We start from the raw sequence: 27,488 nt of genomic DNA on the forward strand, positions 1-27,488 counted from the left end.
AACTGGCTGAAATCCTGTAGCTCCACCCTGGCTCCACCTTTAGTCCAGCCCTAGCAACCACCCCTCTATAAATATTAATACTCCATGCCGATGGGCTCCTGTCTCTCCCTCTGGAGGTAGCCAGAATAAGTATTCCTTCCTTCACCCCAAGGATATCTACGTGAGACTGCCCCCATTCTCCCTTGAACATGTCTCTGCTTCCCTAAATAAACTTCTGTCGATGCCTTTGGCACAAGCTGAAATTCTTTTCCATTGGGTAAATCAAGAGCCCGCTGGTCCTAAGTACCCCCTTCACTTCAGTAAGTCCTTAGATCCTGTGTGGGAGACAGTCCCATCACCTAACTTCGTGGTCCCCCACCCATATTCTGCCCATTGCACTTGGGCTGCCTGCTAGTCCCTCCACTAGCCCCCCTCCCATCCATCCCAGTTTGATACAAATAACTCAGGATGTGGTGGTGCACGCCTGTAATCCCAGCAGCTAGGGAGGCTGAAGCAGGAGGATCCCAAATTCAGAATCAGCCTCAGCAATCTAGTGAAGCCCTAAGCAATTCAGCGAGACCCTCCTGTCTCTAAATAAAACATAAAAAGGACTGAGGATGTGGCTTGGCGGTTTAGCACCCCTGGGTTTAATTCCTGTACCAAAAACAAAAAACAAAAAAAAAACCCCACTTTATCTACTAGTTTATTTAAATCACAAAACACTAGGTCTGAAAAAAACTTCAGAAATGATCCATTTCAGTCTTCTCACTTGAAATGAGGAACCTAAGCCCTAGAAGAAACCAGCCCAGCTGAAAGCTAAACCAGTGCTTTACTATGATCACAAGATCCTTCCACCCCTTCCTAAACCAGGCTCCCCGAGCCTTGGTTTAGAACCTTCAGGACATCTACCACCTCATCTCAGAACCCAAATCTGTCCCAATCTTTCCCCAGGATAGTGGCCCTGTCTGCTGCCCCCTGGCTCTGTCTACCATCACCCCCTGGGGTGCGGCTCATACCTATCCATAGTTCACCATCTGCAGGGCCCTGGAACCTAGAACTTGGCTTTATCCACCCTAAACTTGGAGGAAGGAAGCAGCTCCCAGCCCCTCCCCACCCACCCCATAGGCCCTCCTTCCTCTCCTTACCCCTCCACACCTCCTGCCTCAGGGTTCAAAAGCAGCCAAGCCGAAAGAGGCCTGCAGAAAAGCTCTGAGCTCATTTCCCACAGCTGCTACCTAGAGCGCCCAGCAAGAGCCTCCCAGGATGAACAGCTTCCTCTTCCTTCTATTCACCTTAAGCCTCTTGGTTCTGACTCAGGTAGGAGAAGTCCCTCCAAGCCCCCAGGGCCACCCTCAAGATTCCCTGACCTGCTTGCCATGAGAGGGAGGAACTCGGGCTTCTGGGGACCAGCCCAGCCTTCTCTGTGGAGGCAGACAGACAGGTTCCAACTGGGATCCAGGGACCAGGGGAGCCTGCCTGCCCCAGCTTCCAGCCCTTGTGCCTGTGGTCACTCAGCTCAAGGGCAGCCTCTGAGTTGAAATCTGTATTCACAACTGGGGAGCCTCACCAAGCGCCAGGCACAGGGACTCCCAGGGGTGCTGTGCAATGCTAGGGAATTAAGTAGAGCCTGCCCTGCTCCTGCCGTCAGGGGGGTCCTGCCTGGCGGGAGAGAGGCCTGGGGGTGAGGAATGCAAAGATGGCAACAGCCTGCCATTCAGTCTCCAATCAGCTGCCATTTCAGAAGGCAGCTTTGGTGGCATCCCACATGCCCAGAGGGGCCCAGTCAATATAGGAGACAGAGCCATCAAGTTCTTGATCAAGAACAGCTTCGTCAACCATCAAGGACAGCTTGATCACCATCGAAAACAGCTTAAGGTCCATTAAGAGCGGCTCCAGTTGCAGTCTTGTCAACCATCAAGGACAGCCTGTCACCAGCTGGCCTTTCCACCACTCCCCTCACCCACCCGTACTTTGCCAAGGGCCTTCTCACTTGGCCCTGTCTCATGTCACCCTTCCAACTGCGATGGACCCTTTTCCCCATTTAGGAGACAAGGGCATGGGCTCAGGGAAGATAAGCATCTGGTGGGATGAGTGGGATCCAGGGCTGGGGCTCCCCTGTGCTGGAGGCACCGGTGGTCTGGGAGAGGTGAAGGGAGGTTTGGGGGTGGGGGCAGGAAACAGCCAAACATCCCAACAGGACCTGTGGCACAGGGACAGGGGAGAACGCATCCTTAACAAAGGTGACATTCAAAAGCCCCCTGAGGGGGCTGGGGTTGTGGCTCAGTGGCAGAGCACTTGCCTTGCATGTGTGAGGCACTGGGTTCGATCCTCGGGACCACATAAATAAGTAACTAAATAAAAAAATAAATAAAGGTATTGTGTTAAGTACAACTAAAAAAAAATAATAATAATTAAAAAAAAAAGTCCCCGAGCCTGGCGCGTGGCACATTCCCCCAACTTGAGAGGCTGAGGCAGGAGGATCAAAAGTTCAAGCCTTAACAATTTAATGAGACCCTCAGCAACTTAGCAAGATCCTGTCTAGAATAAAAAGAGATAAAAAGGACTGGGGATGTAGCTCAGTGGCAGAGTGCCCCCCGGGGTTGAATCCCCAATGAACCAAAAACTGAAAACCCCCAGTACCCCCCGCTTCTCTTCTTGCAGATACAAACTGGAGTCCTGGGGAACACGACCGCCAGCTCTGGCGGGACCTCTGGCGCTGGCAGTGGCGGGAACAGTGGCAGTGGCGGGAACAGTGGCACTGGCAAGCCCGCTGCCACCACCCTCAAAACTACCACAACTGCGAAAACCGACACAGATGGGGCCCCAGCTCTCAGCAGCATGGATGGTGGCAGCGTCCTTTTCTTCTTGACCCACATCCTCATCCACCTCTTCTACCTCAGCTGAGGTGACAGTGTCATCTCTAGCTCTATGTCCCCTGAAACACTGCCACCATCACTAGCCAGAGAACACCCGCCTCCCGCCAACCCTCAGGACGGGTGGACGACAGAGATCCCAGGGGGTAGAGGTTGACAGGCAGCGGCCAAGCCGGGGAAGTCCTGACGTGGAGGGCAGCCTGGGGCTCAATAAAGTTCTCCTGGTCTGTGGGATGCCCTGCGCGTGGTCACTGGGCATCGCGGGGCCCGGCGCTGTGTGTGCACACTCAGGAGCTTCCCACGCCCTTAACAGCAGGGCAGGCGAGGCTGGTGCCCACACAGAGTCCCCTGCGGACAGCCCTCTCCCTAGAATCACTGACAGCGACAAGACCCAGAAACCTCCACCCTCACTGTCCCCTTTGGTGGAATTTACTTCCCCTGTCCCTGAGTGTTTGGGAGTGACCGTCCCAGAGATTCTGCCACCCCACTCCCCAGACCCTGGATAACCCCGGCCTCCAGGGCACTTGGGTGTCCTCAGAATGACAGATGGAAGGGGATCCTCAGCTCCAGGAACCCCACCCACCGGTATTTTGGGGTCCCCAGAAAACCAGCCCACAAACCAGCTGTCCTTACATCTCTGACCACTGGGGGCTGGAGGAGGGTTAGGAGGTGGCTTCTACCTTCCTGTCCTCCCCACCCCCAGGGCCAGCAGGGCTGGAAGAACAGAGCCCCAGCACAGCCCCCACCGTCACTCCTCTTCCTGAGGACTTCTACCAGAGGCAGGAGAGTGGCCACAGACCTAGAGGCAGAGGGACCACTCCTGTCCTATGTCCTGCCCTCTCAGCTGTCCCTGTCCTGGCTTCTCTGAGACCAAACCTCCAGACTGGGGAAAGCCGGAGGAAAAGGGAGAGGGGCTCCCCTCCCCTCCCCTGCCCCACCCACTGTGCCACCACATGCTGAACCGCCACGTCTTCACCCCTGGACACGTGTGCACCCTGCAACAGGTTCCTCTCCCACCTTCCCGTCCGGCCAGCAGCTCCCCCCATCCTGTGCTCGTCAGCTGCTGGGGGGAGGGCCCTCCTCTAGGCAGGAGGGTCCTGCTCTGGGCACTCTTTGCCTGTGTCCTTCTCATCGGTGACTGTGTCCCCTGAGGGTGGGGACCTCAAGGCTTGATTCGCGTCTGTGTCTCCATGGCCCAGTGCCGGACCTGAATACTCAGGCGTACTGGGGTGGGGTCCTCGGAGTATGGGACCATCTTGGGATGGGGGTGGAATCTCTGGAACCGTCACCCCCCAACACTCAGGAACAGGCTCAGGACCCATCATTTGGGTGACTGCAGGAAGGACCACACCTACCAATTAATTTGGTCCCAGGCTCCCTCTGGTGGCAGAGCCAGGCCTTACACCTTAGCCCTACCACCCGGACCCCCCACGCCCACCAAAACAAGAACCAAGAAAACAAACCACGCTGCATGGTGGAGAGATGCCAGCCCGAGTGTAGGGAAAAATGCCAGTGGACAGTCGTCACCCTGATCCCTGACCCCAAATATCAAGGTGCACAAAGACAAAGATACTTAGCAGCATATTAGAAAATAGCTTATGTTACAACGACAACAAAACTAAAAAAACATTCCATCCCAGCAAAGCCTCCGGGGCTGGGGGAAAGGAGGTTCAGAGGACATGGACGGTCCAGATCTGGGATGCCCTGTCCTTGGCCAGTTCCCACAGCACCACGTGGTCCCGGTCGTAACCTCGGCCACCTGGGAGGGAATGGGAGAGTCAGAGGTGGTCAGAGAAAGCCAGGACGATGCTGCCCACAGCTCCCTGCCATACGGACAACCCAGTTACCCTTTACATCCAGGATCCGGCCTTCAAACATCTGGCTGCAGATGTGGCCCAATTCATTGATGCTCCATGTCTGTCGCGGCAGACGGCTCTCGGCCCAGAGCACCACCTTGGAGCCTAGGCTTGGAGGTCCAATTACCTGCAGGCTCATGGTGGGGGCCACCTGAGGCCCCAGGAGGTCATTAGCACTGTTTTCCCCAGAGGGACTCTATCACACCCAAGACACCCTCAATACATTGGATTTTGAATCCTGGTTCTTGGCAAGTCTCTTGATCCTTCTGAGTTTCTGTTTTCTTAAAGATAGAAATCCTGAATACTTGCTTTGTTGATGTTTGTTTGTTTGTTTTTGAGGGCTTCACACGAAAAACCATAAAAGGGCTGGGAAAACATTAGCTCCACTAGAATGTGGGTTTTAGCATCAGACAACCCTCCACACATTTATTGGCTGTGTGATTTCAGCAAATCACTTAACCTCTCTGTGCTCTGATATTCTCACCTATGAAAAGCAGAGTAGAACAGAACCTGCCCATAGCATTCTCTGAGGATTACAAGAAGCATTTATGCCAGGGGCTTAATATGTCACCTGGCACACAGTCAGTATTCCCTCTCATTCCAAGTAAAAGGGAAAAAAAATACTCCAAAAAACCATGGCCTACAAAGACCTACCTATCTACCTCGTCTCTTGCTCTCTCCCTCCCTCACTTCACTCAGCCGCTTAGGCAGCCTTCTCAATCCTAGAAAAACGCCAGGCAGGTGGGCATCTTGCCCTTGCTGATCCCTCTGCCTGGAATGCTCTTCCCTCACACATCTGCTCAGCTGCCCCCTTCTTCCCAGGAAGGGCACCCGTCAGAGCCTCAGGAAACTCCCTGTCCTCCTTCCTTGACCTACATTTTGATCACTTAAATCGTTTCTGTCCCTCCCCAGAGGGACAAGAGGGATAAACTTCAGGAGGATGAGTCTGTCTTCCTACTGCCACAGTCCAGCACCTAGAACAGGGTAGGTGCCCGGGAAACTGTGGAGGGAGCCGACCATCACTCACAGGACTCAAGTTCTCCACAGGACGTCAGAGCTGGGGGCTTCCCTCTACGCATCTGGGTCAGCCACGGTTTGGACACTGCATCCTCCACCACCCCAGGGTCCCGGGGTCCCGTTCCTGACTGGGCTACGATTCCCCGAGGCGGGCTTACGGGTGCCCGGGGCCCGGGAGTCCCTTCCCAGCCCCACACCATACCTGGTTCTTGAGCATCCCGTCCTCGTAGTACCAGATGCAGCTGCCGCCAGCTCGGGGCTCAGAGACGACCACTCGGCCGGCCTTCATGTCCTCCACGTGGTCTGGCACCGCCAGGAACCCCCCCAGGGCTGCATTCCAGAGGCGGAAATAAGCCCGGCGCTGGTGACAGGGGGAGGGCGAGAGTCAGGAGTCCCCCCCGCAGGCAGGTCCACAGGCTCCCCTCCGGACCCTCTAGGACCAAGCTCGTGGTCCCTCCTTCATGCCCCCACGTTCCCTGACCCTGCTCCGATGTCACCTTTCTTTGCATACACACCGAGGGCACGTGGGCAGGTCACACTCACTCACCCACCATTCTGTGTCCACAGATATGCACAGACGTGTGCAGAGGGACACAGGGACATACACTCGCGGCCCAGGAGGTGACATGGAAGTTCACAGAAGACTCAAACATGCAGACTCACACACACCCTAACCACACACAGGGCCGCCCGGGCCACGCCACACCAGGTGCCCATGTTTGCTACCAGGACAGATGTGCGGCAGGCAGCGGTGCACACACACTCTTCCCAAAGAAACCCAGACACACGTGTGTGCTAAGGGGGGCGGTGACAAGGTGGATGACAGGCAGTCCACAAGTCAGCAGGGGACCTAGGAGGGTGGTGACAGTAATAGTAGCCTTAAGGGCAACCATGAAGTTCAGCCCGGGAACCACGCCCATTACAGATCTTCAGTCCTCAAACACACCCATGATGCCACGCTGTCCCCATTTTAAAGATGAGGAAACAGAGGTCCATGGAGGTACAGTACTCGCCCAAGATTGCAAAGCAAATCCTTGTCCACGGCCCTGGGGCCTCATTTCCCATCTGAAAAATTTCAGCGTTGGAGACCATCTCCGGGAACTCCTCCAGCAAGGATGTCATTGGAGTGTGTGAATACTGGGGCGGCGTAGGCACACTCGGACAGACACACCCCCCAGTGGGCACAGCTGCCCTGAACCAGGTGTCACAGGCAGAGGTCACCTCCAGAGCACACAGGTCCTCGGCCACGAATGATGTCACAGGCCCAGAAACAGACACATACACAGAGCTCGTGGCTGTGCTGCACGTAGGCCAAAATGAGACCCGCGCCAGACAAGGCCCAGACGCCAGGTGCAGGCACCCAGTTCCCAAAGTGAGGGGCTTACTCCTGAGGGTGGGACAGGAGTCACTTTTCAGTCCTATGTGGAATAAAACACTTGGTGGGGCTGGGGATATAGCTCAGAGTGCTTGTCTTGCGTGTGTAAGGCCCTGGGTTCAATCCCCAGCACCACACACACATACACACACACACACACACACACACACACACACACACACACACCACACACGGAAAAAGAAAAAAAAAAACCACTTTGGGGCTTGAACCCAGGGACTACTGAGCTATACCCCCAGCCCAGTTTTTAAATTTTTATTTTGAGACAGGCTCTTGCCCAGATTGGCCCAGATTGATCCTCCTGCCTCAGCCTCCTAAGCAGCCCAAATTACTGGCGTGCACCACCACGTCTGGCTTAGAGTTTAGAGAGACTTTTTTTTTTTTTTGGTACTCGGAATTGAACTCAGGGGCACTCAACTACTGAGCCACATCCCCAGCCCTATTGTGTATTTTATTTAGAGATAGGGTCTCACTGAGTTGCTTAGTTTCTGAGACTGGTTTTGAACTCACAATCCTTCTGCCTCAGCCTCCCAAGCCACTGGGATTACAGGTGTGGGTCACCAGGCCTGGTTGGAGAAACTTATTTTTAAAAACTCAGTGAAAATGAACTTATCATGTCTATCAAGAAAAAAAATCATATATCTACATCAAAGTCATGATTTATGGATATTATTCCTTAGGACAAGGATAAAGTAAAATAAAAGTTAAGAGAAAATGCTTGGGTAGATAATGGTACAAGAAGTGATAAAAGGGGCAGAAATTGTGACAAAGTACATCGGTGCTGAGCTTGGGAAATACAGACACACACCCACAGAGGCGCACCTGGGACAGTCCGTAGGGACCCACTCACCCTGACGTGCTACCCACCTGCTTGATGGGGTAGAGGGAACCCACCCTCTGGGTGCCGCTGTAGGTCAGCCAATTGGTGATCTCACTGCTGCTCACCAGCCACTGGCGGCCCCTGAAGTCACTGTGCTCACACAACACCCAGCTGAGTCCAGGAGGTGCCAGAGACACAGGAACATAGAGAGAGAGAGACGGGGAGAGGCGGGGCGTCAGGGCCATCTCCACCTCCTCTTCTCTCTGCTGGGACTCCTCTGCACGGGGCGTCCTCAGTGGAGAGGAGAAGGCTGGGAAGCAGATCTGGGGTGTGCAGGGCAAAGTAGGGTCCCAGGAAGTCCACGGGGCTGGGGGTCCAGGCCCTAGAACCAGCAATCCTCCTTCCTAGCTTGGTGGGGAGGACACCCTGGGTCCCCTGTCCTGCCGCTTACTCGTCCCTGCTACCAGCCCCCACACCCCTGTGCTGCCCACGACCACTCACACGCCCCCCTTGATCCGCACGGACAGCACGTGGTTGTTGAAGCCCTCGGCCTGCAGGCTCCGCACCTCCTGGTCCAACTCTATCTCCTTCCCCTCGAAGCACTCCAGGCCGTACAGGAAGATGGCGGGTTCTGAAAAGTGCTGGGGCGGGAGGAGGGGTGAGGCCACCGAGCCCAGACAGTGCCTGGACTCCCGGGTGCACACTGCAGGCTCCTATCCCTCCCAAGCTCGTTCACTGACTCCAGGATACTGCCAGGAGAGTGTCCCCAGGACTGTCACCAGGCAGTGAGGTGGGTCTCTGTGGACAGGGCCACGACTCCCCATCAGGACTCTCCCTCTGCCTCTAGGGTTGCCTAGAAGTGGACAGGGGCACTCACCAGGGGCACCTTCCGGAGAGAGCCCAGGACGGTGGACGACAGGCAGCCCATGGCCGTGAGAGTGGGGAACTCGCCCTCTGAGAGAATGTGCTGGTCTCCCTGGAAGTTCTTGTCATCAAACAGGATCCAGCTAGGGAAGTGGAAGAGTGGGGCAGGAGGGATTATGAGGCTACCCTGCCTAGGCCTGCCAGACAACCCTGAGGTCTAAGGACCTGATGGAATTCCCCCAGCCCAGGGGGCGTCAAAGATGGACAGGCACCACAGCGGCAGGGACTGAGGTCAGACTTAAGTAAGAACTGGTTGAAATCATACTGCCCCTTTGGAAGAGAATTTGGTAATATCAAGCAACACTCCATGAGAAATTTACCCAGCAATCCCACATCTAGGACTCTAGTCCAAGGACACCTTTAAATAATGCTTGCATGACACCACTTGTTACAGCACTGTTTGCAATAGCAGAGTGGAAGATGTCAACCACATCCATCCATAGGAACCTGTTGGCTCAACCGTAGGGTCAGTAGTTTTTTTGTATACTCACCAGATTGTACTAGGCTCCCTTTTGTGTAAGAAAATGGGGAAAGAAGAAAACAAAAACATATTTGTTTTCTACATTTATATACAAATGTACACATGAATGTATATTTGTATACATCTTCAAAAAGAAACAATAGATGAGCAAAGTGAATACTAAGAGATATTCTCTATAGGGGAAGGTAGGGGAGAGGTGGGAGGGTCAGAGGTGGAAGCTTTGGAACTGTGATCCACGGGGGCTTTGTGTCTCCCCCACCCTCAATAGAATGGTATTTAGAGTGAGGTCTGTGGGAGGTAATTGGGTTTAGATGAGGTTGTGAGGGTGGGACTCCGCAACTGGGTGGGGATCCTTATAAAAGAGAAAGAGTCTGGAGCTCTGCTCTCTCTCTGTCTGCAATATGAGGACAGGAATGCATCCTCCTGCAAGCCATGAAGAGGGTCCTCACTGGGGAACTGAATTAGCCAGCACCTTGACCCTGGACTTGCCTCCAGAATTACGAGAAAATAAAATTTCTTTTTTTTGGGGGTGGGGAGTGGTAGTGGTGGTGGTGGTGGTGGTACTGGGGATTGAACCCAGGGGCTCTCTCTACCACTGAGCTCCATCCTCAGCGCAACCCTTTTTTTTTTTTTTTTGACAATGTCTCACTAAGTTGCTCAGCCTGCCCTTTTTTTTTTTTTTAAAGAGTGAGAGAGAGGGAAAGAGTGGGAGAGAGAGAGAATTTTAATATTTATTTTTTAGTATTTGGCGGACACAACATCTTAGTTTGTATGTGGTGTTGAGGATCGAACCCAGGCTGCACGCATGCTAGGCGAGCGCGCTACCCCTTGAGCCACATCCCCAGCCCATCAGCCTGCCCTTGACCTTGTGATCCTCTACCCGCAGCCCGCCCCGAGTTGCTGGGATTATGAGCATGTGTCACTGTACCCAGCTAAATTTCTGTTGTTTAAGCCAGAGAGTCTAGGGCATTTTGTTATGGCAGTCCTGAGCTAAAAGAGACACCATGCAAATATTTTATGAAATTTTTAAAAAAATAATTAGTTCTGGGAGAGTACTCAGTGGTAGAGTAACTTGCCCTGCATGGTGAAGTCCTGGAATCAATCCTCAGCACAGGAACAAGAACAACAACAAAAAAGTAAAAATGAAGAGCGTCAGGCTTGGTGACACACACCTGTAATCCCAGCGGCTCAGGAGGTGGAGACAGAGGCAGGAGGATGGCAAGTTCAAAGCCAGCCTCAGCAAAAGCAAGTTGCTAAGCTACTCAGTGAGACCCTGTCTCAAATAAAATACAAAATAGTGGTTTGCCCCTGAGCTCAATCCCTAGTACCCCACTCTCCAAAAAAGGAAGAGTATTCCTAAAAACTTTAGATAGATTAATGACACTAACTATAAATCAGATTGGTAACATAAGCACATAAAATAAAGATTATTTTAATTTTAAATGTATTTAAAACAGAGCATTTTGAATATTAAATGGTAGGTGAATGTTTTGAGGACAAAAAGAACTGTAAAGAAGTCTTGAGCAGCTTTCAGTGATTTTCACTATTAGTAGCAATCTTGGTATTTTAATTTTGAAACACCTAACAGTGGATTTTGGTCTCTAAATACCAATTCCCAATAAAAGGAACCAGAGTTCCTTGGGAAATGGCTGATACCAGGTTTGGTGCAAGAAATGAACAAAATGATCCTGGGGCATCGCCCGTGTGTGTATCAGAAAAACAAGGAAGTTCTCAAAACTATTAGGATCATATCAAAAGGACCCAAAGGGGGCTGGGGATGTGGCTCAAGCGGTAGCGCGCTCGCCTGGCATGCCTACGGCCCGGGTTCGATCCTCAGCACCACATACAAACAAAGATGTTGTGTCCGCCAGAACTAAAATAAATAAATAAATAATCTCTCTCTCTCTCTCTCTCTCTCTCTCTCTCTCTCTCTCTCTCTCTCTCTCTCTCTCCCCCCCTCTCTTTAAAAAAAAAAAAAAGGACCCAAAGGCAATTTGAAGGGGCTCTCATTAGCCAAAGATGGAACAATCTGAGTATATAAGGGAATTACTTAATTACTGCAATGGACTAAAGCATATCAGATACATCAAAATCCATGAGTTTGTTATAATACTTAAAAAAAATATTCTGTGGTCAGCTTGTAGGTTGCTGCTAGGAACCAATTTAGAAATTATTCTGAAAATTGATAAAGAGAAAGAGTCAAACATTGATCTTTGTGAAAGGATCAAACTGTACTGTCTATATAAACTATTTCAGATAGTCAAATAGTTGAAAGGGAAAGTTTTTTGTTTTTATTTTTCAGTAGTAGGCTTTTTGCCAAAACAAAAAGCTCCAAATCTAATCAAGACATATGAGAGACAAAGGAATAAGTTAAAAGACATCACCAGGAAGCAATCAGCCAAACATAGAAAATAGGAAACTGTATTACAAAGCAAATTATTGGGTTTCTTCTTTTTTTTTTTTTTTCTTTGAGACAGTATCTCACTAAGTTTTTTAGGGCCTAGCTAAATTGCTGAGTTGGGTTTTGAACTTGTGATCCTCCTGCCTTAGCATCCCAAGCTTCTGGGATTACAGACATATGACAAAGCACCTGGCTAAATTATTGGGTTTCTTCAAACAAATAAATGGTATGGAACAAAAAGGGGAAGATTGATAGATTTGAGGCCAAATCAATCAAATACAGTGTGTGTACCTTATTTGTATCCTGGAGGAAAACAAAAAAACAAACAATGACCTGCTAATTTCTCAAGGGTATTTTTAAGGCAAACAGAAAAATTTGAACATGGACTGGGTATTAGATAGTATTAACAAATTATGGTTAATGTCATTAGATACAATAAGGACAGGTAGCTATGTGGAGTGGGGAAGCCTTCTTACTAGAGATACATATTGAATGAAGGGTTCATCCATGAAATTTTGTTAGATCAGGGATTTAAAATACATCCCCCTGGGGCTGGGGTTGTGGCTCAGTGGTAGAGCACTTGCCTATAGAGCGAGAGGCATGAAGTTCTCTATTGTTAGCACCACATAAAAAATAAAATAGATATTGTGTCCACCTATAGCTATAAATATATATATATTTTTTTCACCCCCCATATTTTTTGGCTGGCTCTGTGGCAGGCCTGTAGTTCAGCTACTTGAGAGGTTGAGGCACAAGGATCAAGGATTCCTTGAGCCCAGGAGTTCAAGGCAAGCCTGGGCAACACACCAAGACCCCATCTCACGAAAGAAGAGAAAGATAGATCGGGGTTCTTTTTACTATACTAATACAATTTTCCATTCAAACTTGATTTTCTTTGGTTTGTTTTAAAACTGAATGCCTCAGGATAGAACAGCGAAACTCCAGGAAGCTGGGGGTGGAAGAAAATCATGTGAAAGAGGGGCTCCTATCTTGCTCCAAGCACATGGATGACACACCCGGCTCCCCCAGTGCTCACCTGCCACCGTGGACTCGGCAGGATTGAGGCTGAAAGGCGGCGGGCAGAGATGCCTGGTCATCTTCGAAGGAGATGTGGTCGCCCAGGAAGTCGGGGCCGGAGAAAAGCTGAATCTGGAGGAAAAAGAGGGGTGGAGATGAAGGTAAAGGAGGGCAACTGAATGGGACAGAAGGAATGGCCAAGAGAGGGAGAGCTTGGAAATGAGAGAGGAGGGGATGGGTGCCCCGCCAGCCCCTGCGGTGCCACCTTCTTACCTTTGAGACAAAGTGCAGATCGTGCTCCCCAACCTGAAGGGAGGGACCAGAGTCAAGGGTCAAGAGAGGTGCTAACCTGCAGCCTCAGCTCCGAGGTGTCAACACCGCCCGCCCGGCCACCGCTACCCAGCTCCGCAAGCCGCCGCTAGTCCCGCCCCTTCCCAGGGCCACGCCCCCAGGAGGCCGGCCCTCCAGCCACGCCCTCTCTGCCCCGCGCCTCCCGGAGCCCCGAGTCTCCGCGCTGGCCGCGGCCGGCACGCACCTGCAGGACCGGCTGCAGCGAGGCGAGGGCGCTGTTGCCCGCGCCCCAGTCGTCGCAGTTGCGGTACACGCCCTTCTCCAGCACGTACTGCTCCCCGGAGAAGCCCACCTGCTCATAGGCCACCCACCTGCAGGAAAGATGGGTCCGGGTCAGCAAAGAAGGAGCCAGTAGCTTTCCCGAGCCGCCCCGGGCCGCCCCGCCCCGCTCCCACAGCCAGGAGCACTCACACGCCGCTGAGCACGTGGATGGCCTGGGTGCGCGGGCCGTGTCGCACAAGCTCCACATCTGGCACTGCCGTGCTCACCTCCACGCCCGGCCCCTCGAAGTCCACGGCCTCAAACAGCACCACGGCCGGGTCCCCGAAGTCCTAGGCCCCAGGGACAGTCAGGTCTCTCCTGCCCAGGGTAAGAAACCCCTGGGAGTGTCCGACCCCGGGGACCCAACTCACAAGGAAAATTAGGGGTGAGGGGGCTGTTGTGGCCTGGGAAAGAGCCGCAGGAGGCACAGAGACAAACCCTCAGGGAACACTCGGGGAGAACAGGGAGAGTGGGTGCAAATTCTCTCAGATTGTCCCAGGGGAAGTCTGGCTGTGGCCAGAGGCAGAGGGTTAGTCCAACTGCACTTGCTTACCGTCCGGATGACGCGAAGGGAGGTCAGCCACTGGTCAAAACCTCCCCATTGCGACCAGTCAGCATAGGCGCCCTCTTCCAGCAGGTACTGGTGGCCCCGGAAGCCCTCCTTCTCGTAGCCCACCCAGCTGGAAGCAGGGGGAGGATGGACACACTGACTCAGTCACTGACAGCTCCCCAGCCCTAGGCAGCCCAGGTGGCTCCCCACCCCAAGGGCAAAGTTTAGTGATGAGGTAGAAGGAGGCATCCTCAGTCCTCACCAGCCTCCAAGAATTCGCAGGGACCCCACAGAGGCCAGGTGGGGGCTCTGGCTGTCCTCTGGCTGCTGCAGGTTGTAGATGTCTCTGCTCACTTCCCAGCTCCGTCCCTGAAAACCTGGGGCTTCATACACCACAGCCTAGGTGGGGGGAAGAGGTGGCAAACGGATGGGGTGTCATCTGGGCCCCAATACACCCAGCCAGCCCAGGAACTGCTGTGCCATGCACCAGAGGAGCTACCCAGGCTCTCCTTTCTTGTTGTCCAGCCCAAACTGTGACAACACCATCCCTACCCACCAAAGATCCTCTTTGACCCTGAAGCCCAGACCCTTACCTTGGGCTCTCCTGGCTTCTCCACACTTGGGCAGCCCTGCAGAGGAGATACTGATGAGACACCAGCCCACAGGTGGGGGAAGACAGATGGTGATGGGGACCTAGGAGATTCTTGAGACCCCTAAAAATGGCCAACCTTATGTCCTCTCTCTCCCCACCCCATGGGTTGACCTTCTGTCTTCCCAGTCCTGTTCCAAGTAGGAGCTCCTGGGAATAGTCTCCAAGGAGGGCGGTTCCACATTTATTTCTCCCTCTCCTGTCCACAGATGCAGGATCATGCTACTTGGGAACAGGAGCAGAGTGGCCCGTGGTGTGCCCTGCTCCTTACCAATCTTATGGGCTTCAGGGAACCCACGCTGGGATCTGATGTACCCCAGGCCTCCGAGGTGGGGTACTCTCCAGGCTCCAGGATGTAGGGGGTGTCTTCAAAGAATGGTTTGGGGTACAGCAACCACCTGGTAGAAGGCAGACAGGCACTGCAACTCAGGCCCCAGGGACACAGATTGGTGGATAAGAAGGGAGATTTAGATGGAAGAAAGGGGGTTTGTGGGAGAGGCTTCCTCAGGAGGACACTCTAGTCCTCTATCCTCTTTTGCAGTGGCCATATCATTGGTCTCCCCTTCCTCTGGCCTTGCTCTGTTGAATTTCACACAGCAGCGGGCAGTTCTTTGTAACACACATATCTGCTTTAAAACCCCTAGTAGTTCTTATTACTCTCACAATGAAGCCCAGCTACACACAGATCCATGATCTGCCCCTCCTTCCTCCTGGCCCCATGGCTTCCCATTTGCTGTTTACATTGTCCAGATTGATCTTTTTGGTTTTGGATGCTAGGGTTGGAACCCAGTGCCTCATACATGTTAAACATGCCGTCTACATTGAGCTACATTCCCAGCCCCCATACTGAACTTTCTTACCACTGGGCTATTGCATGTGCTATATTCTCTGCCAGATATAATCTTTTCCCATTCACTCAATTAACAAATATTTAGAGACATCTACTGTGGACCAGACCCTACTTTGGGCATCAGGAATACAATACGGAACAAAACACAAATTCCTGTTCTCATGGAACTTAGATTCATGGGCCACTCTTCCCAGATGAGGTGTCTCCTCCTCCAGGAAGGCTTCTTTGATTGCCCCCCTGCCCCACCCACCTCTATCTTCAGCTGGATTGTGCTTTTTGTTTTTTGTTTTTTTGGTTCTTTTGTTGTTGTTGTTGTGATACTGGGGATTGAACTGAATACAGGGGCACTATGTCACTGATCTACATCTCAGTCCCTTTTTTAAATTTTATTTGCCCAGGCTGGCCTTGAACTTCCCAAACTACTGCCTCAGCCTCTGTAGTCGCTGGGATTACAGGCGTGAGCCACCAAGCCCAGCTGGCTTGTGCTTTTCTGGGTTCCTGCAGTGCTGTATCCATCCCACATCCCAGAATCCTGGGCTCCTACTGTCTGTTTACTTGTCTTTGCCACCAGCACACTGAGCATTTTTGAGGGCAGGAACTATGTCCTGTCACCCCATATCCCCATCACGAAGCACGGTGAATGCTAAATGAATAGCCTAGACTCACAGTCCTGCGGAAACAGTAGCAGATGCCACCTGCAGGGGCGTCTCCAGGTCCTGAAGGTCCTCCAAGGCCTCTGTGAGCTTCACTTGCTCCCCAGCAAGGCCCTCCTCAGAGAACAGGCAGATCTCGGGGACGCAGTAGTCCTGCAGAGGAAGTGGGGACAATGTAAGGTCAACCAGCACCTGGAGACTGCCCTGCCCCTGCTCTGCTTCCTCCAGCTTGTCCAGCCAGGGCTCCAGGGGCTTCTAGGAAAACCTTTCTGGCTGTCTCTGGAAACCAGGGGTGACTGGAGTGTCCTCTCCAAGGTCAGCCAGCCAAGCTTGATACCACAATCCTTATTGGACCTTTGGGAGCTGAGGCCAAGTTCCCAGGAGAACCTGCAAAGCCTCTTGCCCTTCCCTTGCCTCTGGGGGGCCTGCTGGTAGAGAGACGGGTAAGACAGCCACTTCCTGGGGTCCAGCTTTACATACAATTCCAGCATCTGTCCAGACTGGCTTTTTTTGCAGGGGCGGGGTGGTTACTGGTGATCAAACCCAGGGCCACATGCATGTTAGGCACATGCCGACCACTGAGCTACATCCTCAACCCCCCGGTGGGCATCTCCACCTTATCCCAGGCAGCAGCAGGTCTGGTGTGTTCTGGGTGTTTCTTCTCACCTACTCACTCATCTGTCACATGGCTGTGGAGCATCTACCAAGTGCACAGTACTGGTGAAGGTCCTACCGGTCCCATTTAGTCCCCCAATGGGTGTTATTAATGGACACTCGGCAGAATTGAGCAAGCTGTTTCTGGTCATGGGGCTTTTGAGGAGCCAAGCCAAGAGCAGAGCAGGGTAATTTTTGTTCCATGTTGCAACCTAGCACCTCCCACATGCCTGGCACACAGTAGGTGCCCACTCAATGCTGAATAAATCAAATGATTCTAAGACCTGCTAACTTCAAAGCCTTGTTTTTCCTCTGCTACTTCATTACCTCCCACATGAAGATGAATTTATTGTGAGAAGCTCACAATAAATTATCCACAAACAGGCTGGGGATGTGGCTCAGTGGTAGAGCACTTGGCTGGCATGTATGAGGCCCTGGGTTTGGTCCCCAGCATCACATAAAAAAAAAACTAAATAAGCAAAATAAAGTTATTAAAATTATCCACAAACATTTGTGCGTTGCTGGAGAGGTTTTGAAAATCACCAACCCTTCTCCAGGGCCACTGCCCTAGATAAGGCTCACCTGCTGCTGCCATCTCTGTCAGGAAGAGTGCAACAGTGCTGGCCCCAGTTACTCCTCCTCACCACAGTCACAACAAACAAAACCCCCAGAGGTGGTAGTGTGATGGGCCCTGCTTGGTCACCACGCTTTCTTCTGAGTCTCTTTAGATGGTTTTGTTGTTGTTGTTTGTTTTTTTAGCACCAGGGATTGAATCCAGGGGTGCTTAACCATTGAGCTGCATCCCCAGCGCTATTTATTTTTTATTTTGAGACCGGATTTCACTAAATTGCTTAGGGCCTCACTAAATTGCCAAGGCTGGCTTTGAACTTGCAATCCTCCTGCCTTAGCCTCCCGAGCTGCTGGGATTACAGGTGTGTGCCACCACACCCGGCCTGTTTTTGCACTTTACAAATATGAAATTATCATGCTGACTTTTCAAACCACACATCCCTCCTTCAAAAACAAGAGGTGTCCCTGGGCTGGAAATCCCAGCCCTTCCTGGTCTCCACTGTTCTCCTGGTAGCCAGGGATTATTCCCTGGTTATATGGCTTTCCCGCTTGAAACCAGCCCTCACAGTCTAGTTGATTGTGCATCCTCAGGGCAGAGGGCAGGCCTCCCCCACCTGCCCATCACCTGGCACAGGGCCGGGCACACAGTGGACATCAGTGAGCATCTGTGAACAGGGAATGGGCAAATGTCCGTGGCACCTGCTCTGGGTCATGGGCAACCCTGGCCTCTCTCTGCTGCTCTGACGCCTCCTGCTCCAGCAGATGTCCCCGAGTTGCTCTCCAGGTTGGGCCTAGTCCTCTGCCTGGCCCTGGCCTGTCACCACACTGCATAGTCCCAGGTCCCTTTCTTCCCCAGTGCCTCCAAGGTCAGGAATCTACAGGTCAGTCCGTAATAAGCCTCCTTCTGCCCCCTGCCCCATATGATCTCTCCCACTCTAGGCACTTGATGCTCTCCCCCTTCCCAGGGTCCAGGGAAGATGAGGCAACATCTGTCCCCAACCCCAGTCCACTTACGCAGACAGCCCTCCTCAGGGAGCCGATGCCCTGGGTATTCCACGCTGGCCCAGGGACTCTGAGGTCCATGTCTCCTTCAGGCAGGACCAGCTTCCGGCCCTGAAACTCAGGCCGTTCATACAGCACCCAGCTGTGGGCACAGAGACCCCAGAGTCATAGTTGGGGAGGAGGCTGTGCCCACAGCTGATGGGGTTTCCATCAGGATTTCTGCCCTCTGCACCCCCAGGTGCACAGCCAGGCTCCCCGCTGGATGCTCCCCACTCACCAGCCTCGTACCACCCTCACAGAGGCAGCGGCCCAAGCTGAGGCATCTGCAGTGTCATCACAGACCTCCCTGCTGGTGCCCTGACAGCCAGGTTCTGAGAAGACGATCACCTGAGAAGGACAGCAGAGGTCCTCAGGCCCTGTCCCCAGGCGGGGTCTCCTGCCACCCACCCGCTGGCCTCACATCCTACCTTCCCAGGCCTGGTGTTCAGCTTGCCCTGGGTCTTCAGTGCTGGGTTCTGGAACAGAGTGCACGATGAGAAGTCCTACGAGGTCACCTGTGTCCCCACAGCTTGCCATTCCAATGTCCTCCCTATTATCCTCTACCTTCAACGAAATGGCCCTCAGAGGATGCCACCCTTGTTTCCAATACCAGGGCTTCATCTCTCTGCCCCAGAGCTGGTGCCTGTCCCCTCCCTCCCTGGGCTTATAGGATATGAGAGCCACCAAGCTCTTTGGCATCCACAATGCAAACCTGCTGTGCAGATACAGAGTGTGAGGCCCAGAGAAATGGGCTTGCTGAACTTCACCTTAGACCAAGCCTCCTGCCTCCAGGGACTCGGACCCCCTGAACCATTCTCCTCCCAAACTTTGACCCCAAAGAGGCCCGGCACCTCCCTTGCTCCCAAGACCTCACTCACCCACCCCTCCGGGGGCTCGGCACAGGCGGGCTTTTCTGGCGGGGGCCTTCTGCCACTGAGCAGGGGCAACTGACCTGGCACCTTCCTGAGCCCTGGTGCCCCGTGGGGCGGCAGAGCAGACAGCTTTTTGCCCAGTGGTTCCAGGGCAGAGGCCTCCTTGGTGGCAGGCAACAGACTGCCAAAGAGAAGGCTGCCCCCTAGTCGGGAGGTGGGCCGGCTGCTGGCCTGCATGTCCGCCGCCGGCTCCGGGTGGAGGCTCCTGGCGCCTGATACGTGCTTCTTCAGCATCTCTAGAGGAGAGCAGGAGACCGGGGTGGGCCTGGCAGGCGGCGGGTCCCCGGAGGGGCTGGGCCCCACTTTTTCCTGTCTGCGCTGCAGCTTCTCGTCGTCGCTCAGGTAGGGGTTCTCGGGTTCTTCTTCCTCCTCCTCTTCCAGGGGAGGCACCTCCTGGGGGCTGGGCTCCTGCACACAAGGCCCAGGCTGGTCCTCCTCGATGGCGGGCAGTGTGGCATACATGGCCAGGTAGGAGGAGCGGGGGGCTCGGGGGAGCCGGTGAGTGCGGAGGATCTCAGGGGGCTCCATGCTCCGCAGTGTGTCCAGGAAAATCTCCAGGTCAGCGGCCAGGGCCACCTCGTCCTCCTCCCTCAGTGGTTCTGGGGGTGTTTTGCCTTCGGTGGAGTCGGGGACAAGCTGGGGCTCCATGCTGACCTCTGTTCCCGTCGGTAATGGGACAGGAGTGCCTTCTGAGCTGGGGGACACCTTGTCCACTGAGGAGGATGGGGCAAGGGGGACAGTGGGGCTCTGGATAACCTCTTTTTGGGTGGGAGACGAGGTGGGGCTCTTTTTGGATCCCTGGACAGCTTTATCCTGTTTGGGGAGCAGAGGAGCAGGAACAATTGGTCCTTGAAGGGTCTTGTGGTGGGTAAGGGAAGGGGAAGGGCTGCCTTCAGCACCCTGAACAGCCTCCTTTTGGGTGCTCGAGGCGCCTTCTGGGACCTGGACAACTTTGGTTGGCTTGGGAGAGGAGGCAGAGGGAGCACCGTGTCCCAGAACAGCCTCTTTCTGGGTAGGGGCGACAGGCACGTCTTCAGAGTCCTGAGCAGAAAGACCTCCCAGGCTGGGGACAGCCTTCCTCTGCTCAGAAGACGGAGCCAGAGGTTGTCCGGGCACCGTCACAAACTCGCTCCCCACCGTGGGCGGGGTGGGGGCAGCAGGGCCATCAGTGAGTCCTTCCCTCTGACCAGCAGGTAGGACCTGGGGACTGGGCTGAGCCCCAGGGTGAGTGGGCCCCTCGGGCTGCTCTGGGGGGTGGGCCAGGCCCGTGGAGGGGAAATGTCTCTGGAGTCTGGGAGAAGAGGGCACTGCTGCTTGGCTCTGAGAAGTCTGGAGAGGGAGTGGGCTGGGGGTGGAGGCTCCCTGCGCCCGGGGGAGCTCACAGGCCCTGGCATCGAGGGCTCTGCCATCGTCTTGGCCTGGGCGGGCTTCAGGGACATGCCGGTTCTGAGGCAGATGGGCACCCTCTGGAATGGCTGCAGGGGCCGAGCTATCCTTGAACTCAGCTGTTCTAGTCTCAGGCAGCTGCCCCAGGAGTGTCCCCTGGGTGCTGCCCAGGCCTAAGTTCTTTGGCCCGGGACCTGTGGGCCGGGGGAGGCGGCTGGCGGGTGGGCTGCGCTCTGCAGGCACCAGGCTGCTCAGTAGCTCCAGGGCCTGGCTGCGGCTGGGCGAGGCCTCGGCACGGGGGCTCACCACCTGGACACGGGCCACATGGCGGCCTCTGGGAAGGACCTCACCTGACGGCGATGGCCCCACTGTCACAGAGCTGCTCACCCGGCGGTCCACGTGCCCTCCCACTATCGTGGTGGTCCGCACAGTGCGCGTGACTCTCCACTCCTCGTAGCTCTTGGAGTTCCTGCTGCTGACACCCACACCCGGGTGGGGGCTTGGCTCTCGGGGCCCAGGCAAGGGCACCAAGAGCTCAGTCTTGGCCATGGCTCCCATGCCTGGTGGCTCGGTCCTGGGAGCCTGGGCACTGCCATCACCCTGGTCCACGGCCTCCTTCAGCCTCCGCACTGGCCTTTTCTCCTTGGGGGGTGGCGTGTACTTCTTGGAAAAGATGGGCCCGTGGCTCTGGAATTTCCCGGAGCCGGCCTCAGCCCGAGGGCCCTGGGAATTCACTGTCTCTTCCCGCGTAGCAAAGCCATTGACATCTTCTCTGCAGTGATTGTGCGCCAGCAGCTCCTGGGGGGCTTCTGTTCGGGGCCCTGTCACCAGGGACACCTTGTGAAAACGGTGTCTGGTTTCTTCCTGGGCAGGGGGCTGCTGCCGCCATGTCAATGTGGTGCTTATGACTTGGGCCTCAGCCCGGGTTGGAGGCCCAGCTGCCTCCTCCATGTTGGGCCCCAGCGACCTGTCCGGACGTGTCCTTGTGTCACAGTGGGCCAGCTCCCTGCAGGTGATACCAGGAAGAAGAGAGATGAGTATCAGAGGGGACAAGGGGTGGCTCTCGGAAGTACAGAATAGCCACCCTATCATAGTCAGGCTGGGCAACCTCAGGTGAGTCCCTGGACCTTTGATTCCTTATCTGTAAAGTGGACAAGACATTCCTAGCTCTGATTTGCTTCATCAGAGCCCCTATCCGCTCCTCTTCCCCCTTTCAAGTGATTCTGTCAAGGTCCTTCAAAGGGCAAGCTGAGACCTGCCCTGGAAGGAGAGAGAGGGGAAGGCGGAGAGGAAGATGGGTAGGCCCGCTGGCCTGTGGGTGTGGCTGGGTCTCTGCCCAAGGAGCCCTGGGTCTGGACCTACGGCAGCCACAAACGAGGAAACCAGAAAGCCAGAAACTAGGCAAGCGATGTTCTGACCCTGTTCCTGCCATGCTCCTTAAAAGGAGAATTAAGGAAAAATGGGCTCTGGCCTCCAGCAGAGGTGCCCCTCCTGGGCCCTGCTGCTTACTGCCCGGATGACCTGGCGCAGCCCCCTTCTCCCTTTCCGGCATCATGATCGTCAAACTGAAAACGGCTGTTCGAAGAGTATGTGCTTCAGGTCTTGCCAGGATCTTAGCAGGAGAGAGAGAATGAAAACGTGCCTTATAAACTAAACCTTGACTCACAAATTTCCCAATGTCACTTGGAGATTTGTGACCAAACCTTGGCAGATGTGCAGTACACATGTGCCCGCAGGAGATGCGGTGATCATGGTCAGACTAGGGGCATTTTGCCTGGGTCTCTGGGTCTCCATGGAGTCCCTTGTACACAGTGCTTTATAAAGTACTTTTCCCTCAGTTCTCTCCTGTGAAACTGATCCTCTCATTGGGGTCAGAGGAGAAAAACAGCTGGCCAGGGGGGTGCAGCACCAAGTTGCCAGGTTGGGGTTTGAGTCACTCCTTCTGACTCCGAGTCCAGCCACCCCTCTTCTATGCTCTAGGCCTGTTACTCCCATGAGCCTCTTCAGCACAGCACCTCTTCCCTGGGGTCCTTAGGGATGGGACCTGACCCCTATTTCCTTTATGACGCTCCCATGCTCTCTGTGGGTCTTCGTAACCTCCCAGAGAACTCTCTGGTGAATTTCTCTGCTTTAACAGTAAGAGCAGCAGCAGTGGCCACTTGTTGTTGAGGGCTTGCTCTCTGGCGAACACGCTTCTGTCCTATTGAACCCTCAGAAGAATCCTATGCATTTGAAACCCCATAATGAATATGTTGTTGCTAAATTATAAACAAACATTCCAATTTTGCAGATGAGATTTTAAAAAGCTCAAAGGAACTTGTCTAGAGAGACACAGTAGCAGAGTCAAGACTTCAACCCTAACCCTAAGTGCTTAATCACTGTCCCAAACTCCCTAATTTATCTGGTAAACTGACTCTCTGCTTTGAGGGCTGACTTTCTAAAGGGAGCCACCTCAGACCTAGAGGGGCCATCCACTTCTACCTGCTGGCCTCTAGGCTGCACTGACCATAGCCATCCTATTCTCAAATCCTAGGGACCCTAGAGAAGGTGGCCTGTCCACCCCACTCAGAGCTAGCCCGTCTTTAGGTCTGTGCCACCTCTCCATGGTCAGCTCCCAGAGGCCCCACGATGGGCCAAGAATGGACCCTCTGTCCCAATTCCCCCATCTCCATTCCCTCCTTTCTGAGAAGCTGGTGGAACCCAGAACTTTGACCCTGCCCTGTGGCCCTGGCAGTGACTCAGGTTTTATGAGGGGCAGAGATGAAAGGGGCTGAGGCCCAGGGAAGCCTGATTTGGCTCCAGGACCACTGGTGGCTCTGTCACCATCTAGGGCAGGGCCTGGGGGCCTGGACAGCCTCATGGATGGGGAAGGGGGAAGCTTAAATGCATTCCCAGTCCTTTCCCCGGGCCAGGGCTTCCTGAGAACAGGACACACCCAGACACCCTAAGTCCTGGCTCTCAGCACTCCACTGAGGCCCTCACCCCTCCCTGTCCTGATTATGGAGTGCCTTTCTTCTACTGGCACCCCTGTCCCCAGGACTCCCGAACATGGAGCTTCCCCTCCTTCACTGGGCCCTCCCAGAGTCCCTGGCCTCTCTAATTCTGAATAACCACCACCACCACCACCTACCGTTCCCCGAGCCTCCCTGTTCCCGATGGGGGACAGTGAGCCTGGTCAGCGCTGCTTCTAACGCGTGCTTTCCATCGCTCATCACTCACGCGGTGCTAATGGTATCAGGCGATGAGCGAGGCCCTGGCTAGGCTCCCCCGAAGCCAGCTTTCACACACACGTGGTACCCAGGAGCCCAGGGGCAAAGAATCCGGCATTCAGAAGGTCCCACAGACTTCAGCAAAGCCACAGGAGTCAGGCTCAGAGGAAGCTGCTGGTAATCAGCTCAGGGACTGTCCATGACCTCCTGGCAATCAGAATTCCATGCCCTCTGCAGCCCAGCCCAACCCCAGGCCAACACCCCTGACCGTCACTCATTCCACAAGCGTGTGTTCACTGGCTTCTCCTTGCATACTTCTAGGGACACAGAGGTCACCACTTGACAGATCACCTGGCCTATCCCTGGACCATCATGACTGCAGGAATGTTTTTCACACTCTTCTGGAATCTTCCTGCCTATAGTTCCCCGCTTTTATTCTGGCTCTGGAGACACACCCCACCAACCCAGATGCCTCTCCTGGGCAAGCAAAGCACAAGTGCCCATTTCCAGAGCCTTCTCTTCTCCAGGGCCCCAGACCAGAAGTGGATTTGTTGGCAGGGTGACCCGTAACCTCCAAATAAGGCTGCAGGGTTGGGAAGGGAGAGGCCAAGGAGGAGGGAGTAGGGGGAGTGTGGGAAAAGCCTTGTCTAACCCAACAAGTCCTAGGTTCTCCCCGCTTACCTGTGAGTCACCCCCAAACTAGGCCAAACCAGTCCACAGGCCCACATGCTGGCAAACACATGCCGCGTCATACGGAGTCACAGAGACCCACAGAGTCACTCAGCACAAAAATATACACAGACACCTCCCGAGACAAACACAGCCAGACACCCCCAACCCCCTGCACAGCCACTCACGGAGAAACAGTCAGCAACACCCCACAGACACACCAGTCACACAGTCACATGAGATCGTGGTGCCCATGTGTGTATACACTCCCAAAACACATGTTCAGCTCACAGCCTCCAGCCCTCCTGCCCTTGCAGTTTACCCGCACCCAAACATGGGCACACACGCACCCAGACACACCTCACACATTCCCCCTGCAGCCCCGGGCATGCCCTCACATCTGCCAATCCTGGAACAGAGCACCCTCCACAGAAAGTGGACTTAGAGGGACGAAGTCCCTGGAGGTCACCTTCCAAAGTGGGCCTTGGCTTCCCACCTGAGCCTGAGTCCAAAGAACTGGGGAAGGGCAGAGAGAGCCTGGCACCCCAGCTCACTCCCTGGCTCTTTCCCTCCTCCTGCCCAAGGCCAGCTCCTGCCACCCTCCTTCCCTGTCTGCAGGACCCTCCCTGCAAGGGGCACCCAGGCAATTCCTCAGGGATGGCCCCCCACCCCATCTTCTCCTTCTAGGCTTAGGACCAAGTGCACTGGCCCCTGCCCAGAGGATTGGGCATCCCTGGCTCAGCCTCTGCAGGCCCAATGCTGCCTAAGTCACCCCAGAGGATGGCAGAAAACCCTAGGTTCCAGCAGCATCTGTGTTCCATCCTCCGCTCGAGGCCCATTCATTTGGAACCCTGAGTGTGACCTGCCCCTGCTCCCCCCTCCCCACTCGGATTCTGCCTTCCTCTCCTTCCCTTGTCCCACAGGCTACAGACAGGAGCAGGAGGAGCACGGGGCTGGAGGTGCAGAAACCCCATTCATTCTGGCTCCCTCCCTGTCCAGCTGGCTCTGGGCAAGGGTCTCAGCCTTGCTGAGCCTTGGTACCCACCAGAACTAGGGGTGTGGGATTACCCCCCACTTCATGGGACTGTTGTAAAGATTAAATAAACTTGTGCTTAGAAAACAAACCATAAATGGCACGCGCAACACCATCTGTAGAAGGTCTTCAGAGCCCTGCCTGAGGCCCAGTTCCCTCCTGGGGTTCCCAGGGAGGCCCCATGCTCATCTCTCCTTGAGGGATTCACAATCCCCTCTCTGAACCACAGGGTAAATTGAGAAGAGTCATTTTAACACAAATAAAAACTAAGTCATGGGAACCTCAGTGCCTGCTCCTGTGACCTCGGGGATGCAGCCAGGTGGGGTAATTACTGCTGCCACGGAGGGGTTATTAATAAGCATCCCTGCTATTTTGGCAACCCAGGCTCTGGAGTTCAAAGCATGTGCCTGTAACCACCCTCCTCCTTCCTCATCTTGGCTACCCAATCTACTCAACAGCTCAAGGCCCAGAGAGTTTAAGCAACTTGCCCCAGGACACCCAGCACCTTGACTGGCTGCGTGTTTCCAGGCTGGGTCTGTGATCTCTTGAACAGAACTGGAGAGTGGTGGGTGTTGCTGAGAAGGGGGACCCCCCCCCAACCTGCCCATCCTCTCCATGATGGGATTTCCCCATCCTGGGTGGGAGGAGAGCAGTGGGGTCCCAGAGGTAGCCTGTGGGACAAGGGAAGGAGAGAAAGGCTGAATCTGAGTGGGGAGCGGGTAGCAGGGGCAGGTCACACTCAGGGTACCAAATGAATGGGCCTGCGCTGGAGAAAAACAAGGACAAGCCAGAGAGACCCGAGAGAGGGCAGCCAGGCCAGGCCCCCGCCCACTAGCCCGCCTCGTGGGACCCGGCCTCTACTCACCGGCTGTGCGGGGACCCAGGTTTTCCGCCAGGCTGGAGCTCCTGCCGCTGAGCCGTGCTCCCCTGAAGCGGCGGGGCTCTCAGCCGGGGCTCCTGGGGCGGGCCAGCCCGGCACCCCGTGATGGGGCGGGGCCCCTGGGGAGGCTCCTTCCAGCCCCTGGATTCCTCAGGGCCGCAGGGGCGGAGAGCTGGTTGGGCCGGTTCCTCTCCCTCCTCCCTAGGTGCCTGCCTGCACCCCTGCAGGGTGACAGTGATGTGGTAGCGGGTCCTCCTGGCAGAGGGACGCGTGTGTGGGGCCTGGGCTGGCTCTGATTGCGCCGGCCTTGGGGTGTCGGGCTCGCCCTTTGCCCCTTCTGCGGTGGCGAGGGATGCGGGGCGGGGCGCCAGGGGCGTGTCTTCCAGGTCGCTGGGCGGCTCCAGTCTCGGCGGGACCTCAGAGGCTGTGCAGGGGGCTTGCGGGTAGGATCCCTGTCCCTGATGTGGAGGAGCAGGCCCCGGGTGTGAGGCGGGCCTGGCCCCCGTGGGCCCCTCTGAGGCCGCGGCCAGTGCCAGGCTCTCAGACCCCAGGGGGGCATAGTGGGCCAGGTCAGAGGCGCTGCCCACAGCTGGCCTCTGTAAGCGCCCCAAGTGCTGAGCGGTTCTCCCAGAGATGCGTCCTCGCTTCCGAATCCAGAAACCACCATGGCCGTGGACCCGAAGATCCCATTCTGAATGGCTCTGGGCTTGGACCTGGCATAAAGCAGAGGCAGAGACTTAATGAGGGCATCTCCCCTGCCCTCCAGGCGTCCCTGGGTCTCCCTGGCTGTTGTCATTGGCACAAGGGAACCAAGCAGGGCTCTGACACCAAGCTGTCAGGTCACTAGAGCTGAGCAAAGGGGCAGGGCTCTGGAGAGGCCCTTAAGCATTTAACATGTTCCCACCCTATGGGAGGAAAGTGACACCCAGAGAGGACATGACTAGGGTCACACAGCAAAGAAATCTCAGGCACCACTTTGCCTCCCAGGAGCTGGGGCACTGGGCCTCCCCATGCCTTCCAAAGCCTCAGTGCTGCCTTA

At 54.9% G+C, this 27,488-nt stretch overlaps 1 protein-coding gene and 1 non-coding gene across 2 annotated transcripts; one reads left to right on the forward strand and one right to left on the reverse strand.

The window, feature by feature from the left end:
- Nucleotides 1–1,159: 1,159 nt before the first annotated feature.
- LOC106145255 (uncharacterized) lies at nucleotides 1,160–3,086 on the forward strand. The gene is made up of 2 exons (XR_013427221.1): nucleotides 1,160–1,296; nucleotides 2,641–3,086. It is a non-coding gene; the product is annotated as an uncharacterized LOC106145255 (transcript).
- A 1,348-nt stretch (nucleotides 3,087–4,434) lies between these two features.
- Crybg2 (crystallin beta-gamma domain containing 2) lies at nucleotides 4,435–27,162 on the reverse strand. The gene is made up of 20 exons (XM_013362581.4): nucleotides 26,435–27,162; nucleotides 19,219–21,664; nucleotides 18,769–18,816; nucleotides 18,579–18,688; nucleotides 18,314–18,443; nucleotides 16,089–16,228; nucleotides 14,844–14,970; nucleotides 14,517–14,552; nucleotides 14,186–14,322; nucleotides 13,927–14,053; nucleotides 13,524–13,663; nucleotides 13,297–13,423; nucleotides 13,035–13,067; nucleotides 12,781–12,893; nucleotides 8,816–8,945; nucleotides 8,440–8,579; nucleotides 7,986–8,109; nucleotides 5,928–6,086; nucleotides 4,700–4,859; nucleotides 4,435–4,611 (listed from the first exon to the last, which is right to left on the reverse strand). The coding sequence occupies exons 2-20, from the start codon at nucleotides 21,607–21,609 to the stop codon at nucleotides 4,523–4,525; spliced, it is 4,461 nt and encodes a 1,486-aa protein (XP_013218035.3). The 5' UTR covers nucleotides 21,610–21,664; nucleotides 26,435–27,162; the 3' UTR covers nucleotides 4,435–4,522.
- Between the last annotated feature and the right edge of the window lie 326 nt (nucleotides 27,163–27,488).

The sequence above is a fragment of the Ictidomys tridecemlineatus genome, chromosome 11 (genome assembly GCF_052094955.1).
Source record: "Ictidomys tridecemlineatus isolate mIctTri1 chromosome 11, mIctTri1.hap1, whole genome shotgun sequence".
Taxonomy (NCBI): Eukaryota; Metazoa; Chordata; class Mammalia; order Rodentia; family Sciuridae; genus Ictidomys; species Ictidomys tridecemlineatus.

What these genes read in the sequence shown, in the direction of transcription:
- Crybg2 (XM_013362581.4), bottom strand. Translation starts at nt 21,609, where the DNA reads ATGGAGGAGGCAGCTGGGCCTCCAACCCGGGCTGAGGCCCAAGTCATA. An exon ending in CCGAGCCCCCGGAGGGGTGG is followed by an intron (nt 18,817 to 19,218) that starts GTGAGTGAGGTC and finishes ACTCTGTTCCAG; the next exon opens with AACCCAGCACTGAAGACCCA. An exon ending in GCTACTGTTTCCGCAGGACT is followed by an intron (nt 14,971 to 16,088) that starts GTGAGTCTAGGC and finishes GCCTTCTACCAG; the next exon opens with GTGGTTGCTGTACCCCAAAC.